Source organism: Tachyglossus aculeatus, chromosome 2 (assembly GCF_015852505.1).
Source record: "Tachyglossus aculeatus isolate mTacAcu1 chromosome 2, mTacAcu1.pri, whole genome shotgun sequence".
NCBI classification, from domain to species: domain Eukaryota; kingdom Metazoa; phylum Chordata; class Mammalia; order Monotremata; family Tachyglossidae; genus Tachyglossus; species Tachyglossus aculeatus.
The window spans coordinates 82,225,437-82,237,890 of NC_052067.1; the positions used below are offsets into that span (position 1 = coordinate 82,225,437).

At 41.4% G+C, this 12,454-nt stretch overlaps 1 protein-coding gene across 3 annotated transcripts in view; it reads left to right on the forward strand.

Moving 5' to 3' along the window:
* The window catches only part of AHI1 (Abelson helper integration site 1), a 261,125-nt gene that overhangs the window by 210,390 nt on the left and 38,281 nt on the right, over positions 1-12,454 (forward strand). For all 3 annotated transcript variants that reach the window (XM_038772630.1, XM_038772621.1, XM_038772639.1), the window contains exon 22: positions 11,421-11,583. In XM_038772630.1, coding sequence (XP_038628558.1) covers positions 11,421-11,583 — 163 coding nt within the window. The remainder of the gene's footprint in view (positions 1-11,420; positions 11,584-12,454) is intronic.

Genomic DNA, 12,454 nt, shown 5'->3' on the forward strand with positions numbered 1-12,454 from the left:
TCACTTCTTCCCAAGAGAAAGTAGTGACTTTTGTCACAGACAAATTTCCTGTTAAACCTAATAGATTTATCTTCTAGTATATAAGAAATAGAGCATTGTTTTCTGTTGTCATCATAAATGTGGGAAGACCCATTGTCTTCATTCCACTTTCTTAAGGGGAATGAGTATAGTTTCTGATTTATTATTTTATTTTGTTTTAGGTTTTTTATTTAAAATGGTCTTATCCACTCAATATATTGGTAATAACACCACTATAATTTATTTTTTATTTATTTAACTACACTACTGCGTTTCTAGACTGTGAGCCCATTGTTGGGGAGGGACTGTCTCTGTTGCCAAATTGTACTTTCCAAGCGCTTAGTACAGTGCTCTGCACACAGTAAGCACTCAATAAATAGGATTGAATGAATAATAAAATATTTACAAGGTGTCCACAGTGTCTAATATCTATTGAGCTCCTTATAAGTGGGTAATGTGTCTTGTGTATTCGTCGTGCTTTCCTAAAGTGCAGTGTACAGTGCACTGCACTCCGTGGGTGCTCAATAGATATCAGTACTATTAAATAGAATGTTTTTCTGCTTGCTGATATGCAGAAATATCCTAAAACAGATGAATTAGTGTTAACTTTAGACTGGCATACAGAATATTTTTCTCAAATATGGCAAAAAGACCCTCCAAAATAAAGTGGGTAACTGTCAAGTTGAGCCACCAATTTCATTTTTGTTTCGGAGAGAAGATGGAAAATTTGAGCCTCCTGTTGAAAATTACTGTTGACATGGAATCTCTTATTATAAAATGATCCCAGATAGATGAAGTTGTTGCAAAAAAAATGTGACTAAAGCATTCAAATAGAGGCAAGATTGATTACAGAATGCAATAAGAGAAAACAAATGAGAATGAAGAACAACAAAATTGAGAAGCGAGTATTTATATAAGGCATGGAAATTTAGCTTTACAATCAGTCGATGAACAAAAAATATTTATTGAGTGCCTACTATATGCAGAGCACTGAACTAAGGGCACTTGGGAGAGTGCAGTAGAATTAGTAGCCACAATCTCTGCCTCAGGGAGCTTATAACATGGAAAAGAAAACAACTTAAAATAAATTACAGCTAGGAGGAAGTAATGGAGTATAAAGATAAGTACTTAAGTGCTCTATGTACAGTTCCTGGGTACCTAAGTGTTTAGTTGGTGTTGAAGTGGCAGTTGGGGAGATCGAAGGTGAGGAGATTGTATATCCAGTTATTTGATTGCTTTAGTTGTAAATATTTTTGTCTGTCTTCCCCGTTAGGCTATAAGTTCCATGAGGGCAGGGGTCACACTTTTTTTATTTTGTACTTCTCAAGTGTACCGCAACAAGTGGTGGCTCAACAAATCCTAATGCTATCAGTAGATTAGAAATTGGATTAGACAAGTAGATTAGAAATTAACCAGGAAAGGCCTGGAGAAGAAAACTAAGCCCTCCCCTTTCCTCTTCTCCCACTCTTCTGCGTCGCCCTGACTTGCTCCCTTACCCATTCCCAGACCCACAGCACTTATGCACGTATCTGTAATTTTAAATTGATATGAATGTCTTTCTTCCCCTGCCTCTAGACAGTGAGATCATTGTGGGCAGGGACTGTATCTGTTTGTTGTTGTACTCTCCCAAGCGCTTAGTACAGTGCTCTGCACACAGTAAGCACTCAATAAATTTGATTGAATGACTGAGTGAATGAAAGTGATTTGAAAAGGGTTTTGAAGATGGTCTGTCATTATGAAGGAGTGGGGAGTTCCAGACAGGAAAGGGGTGTGAGCAAGCCGTCGGAGGCACAATAACGCAAAATAGGTAGGTTAGCTTGAAAGGAACATAGTATGTAAACTGGGATTGAATGCGGGAGAAGGAAGTGGAGGAGAAGGGAGAGAGAGGGAGAGCCCTAATGGAGTGTTTAGAAGCTGGCGGGCCAAAGCTTCTGCTTGGAGACTGTAGGCTCCTTGTAGGCAGAGATTAAGTTTATCAACTCTCTTGTACTTTTCCAAGCTTCCACACGCAGCAAGTGCTCAATAAATGCTATGGATCAGTTGAATGGGAAATGAGTGGAGCTTTTCGAGGAGCAGGGAGATGTGCAGACAACATTATGGGAATACGATCCAGGCAGCAGTATGAAACATGGGAGAGATTGGAGGCAGGGAGGTCGATGAGAACTGTAATCAAGCCACAGTGTAACAGGTTCCTGGACTCGCTTGGCGGCCATTTAGATGGGGAGAAAGGATGGACTCTAGAGTGTTCTGAAGGCAGAAGTGATAGGATTTGGTGACCGAATCTGGGGGCTTAAAGAAAAAGAGGAGCCGAGGATAATGCCGGGGTTATGTAAGGGCTTGGGACATAGGAAGGATAGTGGTGCTGTCTACAGTGATGGAAGAGTTAGATCAGGGAGATGATTTGGATGGAAAATTGAATTCGGCTTTGGACATATTGAGCTTGAAAGGCCACGGCACATGTGGGTATAGATATATGTTCTGGGAGGTGGGAGAGTGCATTCATTTATTCATTCAGTCATATTTATTGAGTGCTGACTGTGTGCAGAGCACTGTACTAAGCACTTGGGAAGTACAGTTGGCAACATATAGAGACGGTCCCTACCCAACAACGGGCTCACAGTCTAGAAAGGGGAGACAGAAGAGAGAGGTCAGGGTGAGCGAGGTACATTTGATTGTAATCACCTAGAAGTGGTATTGAAGCTTTGGGAGAGGATGAGCTCCCCAAGACAGAGAGTGCGAATGGACAGGAGAAGCACACCAACAGCAGAATTGTAAGGGACACCCACAGTTAGGGAGCGCGAGGCAGAGGTAGAGCCAATGAAAGAAACCAAATTACCCCGACCCTTCTTTCAGATGAATTTACCCTTTCAAATCCAAGTGTTGTGCAACTTCACTTCTAATCCATCCAGTCACTGCTTGATTTTATTAAACACCAATTAACTAGTTTAGTCATATGATTTAGCTGTGATTAAGTCAATGTCAGACTATCTCCTGCTGTTTCTGCTGGTTCCCAAAGTCCTTCCTCTCTCGCTGACATTTCCTCTTACAGGAGTGTCATCCCTAACATGGGGGCAAACCTTCCCAGGCCCAGACGAAAGGAAATCCTTTCCCAAACTCCCCATGGAGGGACCTGCCACCTGAAGTTGTAATTTGGCCGCAGAAGATGTTCAATGCCTGTGCTCCTCTTTCTAAAATTACACCGAGAACTGGCAGAAGGAAGCATGTCTTAGTGATCGGTACAGCTGTCAAACATGACTTTCTGAACTTAAATATCAGGGAGTTCCCTTGAGCTCTCTCCTCTACACCTACTAAATGATTCCTCTAGCTCCTGACTGAATGCATATCCAGGATCAACTCAGGAAGGTCATCCTCCCATGCTGTTCAATCATCTGTTCATTTCAAGAAGAAGCTCTTGCCATCTTACATATTTAATGATGGTATTTGTGGAACGTTTACCATGTGCCCAGCCCTGTACTAAGCTCTGTGGTAGATAAATCAGCTTGGACACATGTCCCTGTCTCACTTGCAGATCACAGCCTCAGTGGGAGGGAGCGTAGATATTGACTGAATCCCTGTTTTACAGATGAGGAAACTGAGGCACAAAGAAGTTAGGTGACCTGCCCAAGGTCGCACAGCAGGTGAGTAGCAGAGCCAGGATTAGAACCCAGGTCCTCTGACTCCCAAGCCCATTCTCTTTCCATTAGGCCACACTGTCCCACTCAGTATGTGTTCACTCCCGGACTGCTGTTCTTCCCTTTGTTGATCCTCGAAGTCATTTCAGAGATGGAAGGAGGCGATCGAAGGATGCCAGCAGGATTATTTTACTAATGATAATTCTGTGGAGAAAATTTAGAAAGCCTTCCTTACTGACTGACCCCACTACTCTTTTTTCTGCCGGTAAATATTCCCTCAGTAATGTGGTAGAGCCCTTTAGCAATCCAGTCATTAGTGGACTGTTGTGATTTAACAATATAGTCATTCATTCATTAGTGGTTTTCGCCTAACTTCTGTGTGCCAAACACTTTACCGAGCCCTGGGCAGTACAACAATGGATAAACAATATTTCGACCCTGGCCCTCAGGGAGCTCACAGTCCGAAATGGAAACTGGGAGGTTGGCAACAATCACGTGAGGAGGGATTTGCCACCTAGAGACAAAACAACGTGAAAAGACAAAGCACATGACAACATTGCGGTTGAAGGAAACTGTTTTCAGACATCTTACCACCCAAGTTGTCTACGGTCCAACAGTTAGAACCAAAACCTTTCCCAGCCTTCTAAAATAGCATGGAATGGTTGCACAATAGATACGCATTAACCTTTTCACTTCATGTTAGCACTCAATAAATACCAAGATAGATTGATTGATTCAGACATCCTCACACATGGATAACATTTCTTTTTATCACTGATCTCAACTTAAAACCCAAAGAACATTTGGATATATGAGTGTGTCTGAGTTTTCAGTTGGGGAGTTATAAATTAGGAAAGATATTGAGTTCAGTCAATCGGTGGTATTTATTGAGTGCCTACTGTGAGCAGAGCACTGTAGTAATCACTTGGGAGAGTATCATACAGGAGAGTTGATGGATATGTTCCCTTAACCAACATGAACTTAGTTCTGTAAAGTAGTCGATCACAGAGTCAGTTGGGCTTCATGATGTCAACTAGACAGAACTCAGTTCTTTGTGTCAAAGAAGCAAACTAAACTCTTCATCATTTATTTCCATTCCCCCATCAAATGCCCAATGACCCTCAATGGGCAGAGGTTATTGATTGTTGCTTTAAGTCTGTCCATCATCTGGTTTCCACAGCATTTCAACTCTCTTCTCTTACTACTCTCCAACTTGTGTTCTTTGCCCCGCACCAGCAAACATCCTAATTGTTCTTCCCAATTGATTTTTCAATCAGTAGTATTTATTGAGTGCTAACTGTGTGCAGGGCACTGAACTAAGCACTTGGGAGAGTACAATATAACAATATAACAGACACATTCCTGGCCCACAGTGAGTTTACAGTCTAGAAGACGAGCTTACATCTTCCCTCACTGGGTTTCAGCTCCTTATGCATAGGGAGGGTGTTTTATTCTTCTAAATGGCCCCCAGATGCAGTGGTCTGCACACAGGCATTCAATCAGTTGTGATGATGAAGATGACATTGATGACATCGTGGTTTATCCCACTGGCTTTTGCCTTGGCTCTTTCATAATTCATTCGACAGTGTTCTGTGTATAAACACTGAAAGTTCTTAACACTGAATTTTATGATTTAATATTTGAAATTAACTCCCAGTTACATAATTCTCCTTTAATTGACATCATTAAGTCTCACTCTACCTACATTAGGCTTGGTTCAATGCAGAATATTACAGTAATTCACTACTTTTCGGAATCATCATACTGCTAAAGAATCATCATACCGCTAGTTGGGAAAAATACCTGTTGGTACAGTTGAAGTCTCTTGTGGGGACTTTGTTGTGTTGGTATTTTTATCCCAAGAAACAGGTTCTTCACAACCCATCATGTCCCAATCCTCCCAGCAATCTTTCCCATTAAGCATTCTTTTCATGATATTATTTTTCCCAGTAATGTTATTTTCATTACCAAAGCCAATGGGTAGCTAGAAAATCTGAATGAGAGTTACAATTCCACTCAATCAATAGTATTTTTAGAGTGCATACTGAGTGCAGTGTTCTGTACTAAATGCATGGGTGACTACAATGTGATAGTTGGTGAAAACATTCTCTGCACACAGTGAGGGTACAGTCTAGAGGGAACTTAGGTTTATCCAAGCCATACAGGTAAAGGCCAGTAAATTTGGAAAGGGGAGAAAGAAAGGAGAGGAGTAATCCATAGAAGGATTTGGGAGCAAGGGGAGAGGAGAGAGTAAAGAACCAGTTGATGAAAATTTAGAGTTGTTGAAGTGAAGATAGGGTCACCCAAGTAGGTGAGGAAATGATGGCGATCAAGAGCCTCTGGAGATATTTAAGTTAATGCTGATGGATGATCAGACAATAAATGGTTCAGTATGGAGAAAACAGAGAGCCAAGCCTTGATTTTTGAACATTATTCATCCATCTTTCCACATAGTAAGCACTTAATAAATGTCATCATTATTATTATTATTTAGGTAGAAACATCATTTTACAACATTCCCTCCTTAAACATTTTTCACAAGTGACTATTCAACCCTATAATGGGGATAATTCCCCCATTGTGGGAAAAAGAAGTCATTTCCTGTTGACATAAAAAAAGTCTCCTCTAGTTGGACCCTCATCATTCTGCCTCAGCTACATAAACACAGCCTTTGTTGTGAATCAAGGAAGTGAAATAATTCCAGAATTTGGGTGTAATTTGGGCAATTTTAATAGCAATTAGTGTGATCTTACCAACTTGGCTTTCACAGATCGTGTGCTGCTAATAGTTAATGAATTATTAATAGAGAAGCAGCGTGGCTCAGTGGAAAGAGCGTGGGCTTGGGAGTCAGAGGTCATGGGTTCGAATCCCGGCTCTGCCACTTGTCAGCTGTGTGACCTTGGACAAGCCACTAAACTTCTCTGTGCCTCAGATACCTCATCTGTAAAATGGGAATTAAGACTGTGAGCCCCACGTGGTACAACCTGATCACCTTGTATACCCCACCCAGCACTTAGAACAGTGCTTCGCACATAGTAAGCGCTTAACAAATACCATCATTATTATTATTAATGGACTTTTCACCAAAATATTAGGAATGCAGTTATGTTTCCTTTATGTTCATATGACCTTAGGCCTTGGGATGTTTAAGGTCTATCAATGCTTAAGGAGGCCTGACAAATATGAACAATGCAGTCGGTATGGTTTCATTTCTAGAATGGATATTCTGTTAATCAGTAAGTAATTACTGAGCATCCACAGGGTGTTTATGACTATACTAGACACATCCCCTGCCCTCCAAGAATTTACAGTTTAATAGAGGAGACAAGGCAGACCAGCCCGGAGATGTCAACAAAAATGGGAACAAATAGAGACAAATAGAGAAAAGGAAACCGATGTAATTAGACAGTATGCTTGACCACAACAAACAGGAAGTGATAGATACGTAGAGCCTGGTAGGCGAATCATCTACAATTAAAGGGGTTTTTGGAAACCAAGGGGGAACTGGTTGAAAGATGGAAGATATAGGTTCACAGTGATGGGACAGGAAGGTTATTCCACTGCATTTTGAAGTGACTAAAGAATGTAAGTAATGCCCTTACTGAGCCAGGCCTGGTGATCCAAACTAGCCCTGCACACCCCCATTCTCCTAAAACATGGGGGTATCAGTGTTGCAGAACCCCAGGTTGAGAAAGACTTGGGTTCTAGTACTCACATGTGCAACACAGCATGAATCTACACAGTTGCATTTTTCATGGTATTTCTTAAGTGCTTATTGTGCACCAGGCACTGTACTAAGCACTGGGGTACACACAAGCTAATCAGGTCAGAGACACAGTCTACGTCCCACATATGATTTGTTAAGCACTTACTCTTTGACAAACACTGTATTAAGGGCTGTGTTTTGAGGTACAAGCTAATCAAGTTGGACACACTCCATGTGCCACAAGGAGCTCACAGCCTTAATCTCCATTTTATAAATGAAGTACCTGAGGCCCAGAGAAGTTAAGTGTCCAAGGTCACGCAGCAGACAAGTGGCAGAGCCAGGATTAGAACCCAGTTCCTTCTGACTCCCAGTCCTGTGCTCTATTAGCTAAGCCACCCTGCTTCCCTTCCAATACTGCCTTCCGCTGTAGCCAAAAAGTGTAGTGAAATGTAGTGCAGTGAATACTAAACATATTGGATATCTGACAGCGGCAGGGCTGCTCACATCCCTACCTTTACCCTCTAATGTATACTGGACTCTCAACCGTGTATTTGTGTAAACCTTCTTGCATCTGTTGATTACTTGTAGTAATGAATCCCATGCTTGAAAAGAAGATGCCACGTCGATCCAAGCGTTTCTGAGTATTTGAGCAACTGAATAAGTTGATGTCAGCCCTTTCCTCCTTTCCACGTTCAGTTTACATCTACTCTGGCCATCCTGCCCCTGGGTGGCCTGGTGCTTCAATGGAGAATTTCCCCCTAAGCAGGTGCCATACAGTACATATTTGTATTATATCTGTATTTGCCCATCTTGTCTCCCCACTAGATTATGAAGTCCTTAAGGGCAAGAACCATGTCTAACCTGCACCCCAGGTCCAAGGACAGGCAAAAACTCTTGAGGCTACCATGTGGTCTTCAAGTGTGTTAGAAAACAGAACTCTGACAGAATGTTTGGAGGTGGGAGTTGGAAAAGGAAACCAATATAATCAGACAGTATGCTTGACCACAAAGAACAGGAAGTGATAGATAGGGAGAGCCTGCTAGGCGAGTCATCTACGATTAAAAGGTTTTTTGGAAACCAAGAGGGAACTGGTTGAAAGATGGAAGATACAGGGTCACAGTGATGGGAGAGGAAGATGATTCCATTGTATTTTGAAGGGACCAAAGAGAAGAAAGCGAGAAGGGGGGTCTACATAAAAGAAAGATGTACTAGATTTTAAAAAGGACAATGACCATTTTTTTTTTTTTAAAAAAAAAGAGGAAGAAGAAGCCGGGGGAGGTGTTTGAAAATTTTGTGGAAGCAGTAAGACTGAATTGGAAATTTTTCAGATTCAGGATATGGAGTGGGGCAAATCAAAATAATAGTAATCAAGCAATCAATCAATCAGTTGTATTTATTGAGCGCTTACTGTGTGCAGAACACTGTACTAAGCACTTGGGAAGTACAAGCTGGCAACATATAGAGACAGTCCCTACCCAACAGTGGGCTCACAGTCTAGAAGGGAGAGAACAAAACCTAACAGAGACAACCTAACACAGAGAACAAAACCTAACATACTAACAAAATAAAATAAATAGAATAGATAGGTACAAGTAAAATAAATAAATAGAGTAATAAATAAATAGAGTAATAATAATAATGGCATTTGTTAAGCACTTACTATGTGCTGAGCACTGTTCTAAGCACCGGGGTAGATACAAGGTAATCAGGTTGTCCTACGTGGGGCTCACGGTTTTAATCCCCATTTTGCAGATGAGGTAACTGAGGCACAGAGAAGTCAAGTGATTTGCCCAAAGTCACACCGTTAATTGGTGGTGGAGCCGGGATTAGAACTCTCGACCTCTGACTCCCAAACCCGTGCTCTTTCCACTAAGCCACGCTGCTTCTCTACAGTAGAATAAGCTCCTGCCTTATCTATATTCCAGTTTATCCATGCCACTTCGAATTCTTTGCACCCTGTTTCTAAGCCCTCTACTACCACTGGGAAGCCAATTCCCTTGGCCATTTTCATCCATATCTCCTCCCACTTCCTTTCCAGACCTGCTGCTACCACACTAGTAAAGATGATCCTTTGGATGCTGGGCGCTCTCCTGCAGATGAAAAGAAATAACAACCTGCTTTAGTGGGCATTCGTTCAGTTGTATTTATTGAGCGCTTACTGTGTGCAAAGCACTGTACTAAGCACTTGGGAGAGTACAAGACACAGCAGAGAGACACAGTCCCTGCCCATAACAAGCTCATAATCCTAGAGGAAATGAGTCTAGGTTCAACTGTGTGTGTGTTTACATGTGCGGGAGAGATAATATGTGGATTATCTGTCATTTTCTGTTAGCAACTACTGCTGTTGTCCATATTCTCCAGATAATTGAATGTGTTTTCTAATCAACACTCATTGATATATAAATACTTGTGCTGCTGGGTTGGGCACCACATGAAAATAGACATGGCTTCTTGTCTTTAGGAATTTGTATATTTTTTATTTAAAGCAGAAGGAATATCCGCATCAGCATGAAAAACACACAAGCTAAAGCATAAATAACTCCTGATATTGCAGTGTTATCTCAGAACCAAATGAAGAAATAAACCTAAAATGAGTAGACATTTATGTTGTGTACAAGCATTGACTTACAACTGACAAAGGAGGTGAGGTAGTAATAATGTCTACATGGGTTAAAATTTGCCCCAGTTGACAAGTAATAAGCAAGAAACAGTGTTGCCTAGTGGATAGAGAATACATCTGGAAGTCAGAGGGTACTGGTTTCTAATTCCGGCTCTGCCACATGTTTGCTGTGTGACCTTGGGCAAGTCACTTAACTTCTCTATGCTTCAGTTACCTCATATGTAAAATGGGAATTAAGACTGTGAGCCTCATGTGGTACATGAACTGTGTCCAACCCAAGTAGCTTGTATCTACAACAGTGCTTAGTACAGTGCCTGGCATATAGTAAGTGCTTGCCAACTTGTACTTCCCAAGCGCTTAGTACAGTGCTCTGCCCACAGTAAGCGCTCAATAAATGCGATTGAGTGATTGATTGATTGACAAATACCATAACAAAAAAATGCAACTGTAGTTCAATCTGTAGAGTAGTGTACTCTGTAGAGTATGATGGCAAATTCACAATTAAAATTAGAAATATAGGGGTGGATGCTAGAAGTTTTCAAAGCCCCACGGGGAAAGAAAAAAAAGAAGATGAATAAAGCCAAGCCTTGTTGAGGTCTGTAAGCATGGGAGCACAAGATAATTTTTTTATGCATGAAAACCCGATAAAACAGCTCTTAGCACTTGTTGGACAATGGTAGAAATTATGATAATCTAATTTTTTGATCTTATTTTTAACATGTTTGGTCAGAAGAAGTCTAAATGGCATTGGAGTCACTTCCTGATCATGTAGATTTGAGCAAGTTAAGTAGCTATCGATTGCGGCGAATCCATAATGACACAGATGATTCTGATTGGGACATTTTGCCTGGTCGAGGTGATTTTGTTTTTCAAAGACAAACAAAAGCATTATTATGCAGATAATTATATAGTCATTCAATATACAAATGTTTATACAGGGATGTGTCTCAAAAAGAGACATTAGCAGCAAGCCAAGTGATCAAAATAAAGCTTTAAAACTGGGTTCTATTGGGGGTTTTTCTTTTAGTAAAACTGTCAAATGTATTATTCGAAGAATGTATTTAAACACATCTGCTTGGCACACACGGAGAATGGGATCTAAAGGTGGTGTAACAATTCTAAGAAGGCATACACGGGCTCTTTTTTTTTTTTCATTTTCTTCACAAGTAAATTGCCGAAAAAAAACCTAACATCTGCTGTTTTGAAGCTAATCTTAGTGTATTGAATGCTCTTAACCATTTCTACAATCCCACAGTCCTTTATCTTGCTTCTCCTGCTGCGTTCCCACCACCCCTGATCCCATTAGCAAACCTTGAGACGGCCTCAGCCTTACCAAAGTGCAGCTTTGGTTTCAGCTGCTTTTCTACAAGAGGAAGTGAATGTTGGGGGGTTTTCTCTGTGGCACAGTTGTGATAAAGCTGTGGTGGTCTTATCTCTCTTTTAGGTCGTGGCTCTTTATGACTACCCAGCGCATCGATCAGATGAGCTAACCCTCCATCGAGGTGACATTATCCAAGTGTTGTACAAAGATAATGATAACTGGTGGTTTGGCTGCCTAGCAAGTGGACAGCAAGGTTATTTTCCAGCTAATTATGTGGCTGGTGAAAGTAAGTTTTATGTTCTCTTCCTGATAGACCAATGCGGGCATAACTGATGGTCCAAGATTATATCACGCACCGCTGTTTAGTCTACTGTGGCGCTCTGTTTTTACAATCTACCAAAGGTGAATGTGTGTGAGATGATATGGCAGTTACTTCTTAGGGTGCAAAAAGTAGCAAAGGAAAATCTAGGAGCCCATGAAATGTTTGAAGCCTGTCGCATCCTGAGATTGCTCTGGGTCAGTCTCCTTTTCTCATCTCCCAAGCCGCACGGTTCCCCCCACCCCCGGCTTCCTCGCCCAGCCCCCGTTTCCCAGCCACCTGTTTTACACAGAATTTTGGCATCTCGCTTGGGTTCCCACAATGGCTCATCAGTTCACAGCCTCCTCGGTGCTTCTTCAGTCCTCACACGCCCACCCTGGAAAGTTAGGGTGGCTCAGCCAGCAATCTACCTGAACAAAACTAAAAACTGTTTCCCCTGTTTCCCTGGATACTTTCATTCCAAAATAAAGGAGAATTAAAACTCCATTTGGGGTGCAACTTCTAGAAAGGAGTAGCCCAGAGCTGTGAAATGACCACCAGGCCCTAAAAGGTGAAGATAAAGTTATATGAATGGAAATTCAACCTGAATTTTTTTTAAAAAAAGCTGTTTTATTGAGGAACAATAAGCAGAAACAAAATCATCTATACTTTAACTACTAAGTCTATATGATAGCATCATCTCACTGCTTTATGCAAACTGACTCTGGTCATGATCTGTTTTAAATATGATGTAGTAGAGAAGCAGCATGGCATAGTGGATGGCATGGCATGGTCCTGGGAGTTGGAAGGTCATGGGTTCTAATCCTCGCTCTGCCACTTGTCTGCTGTGTGACCTCGG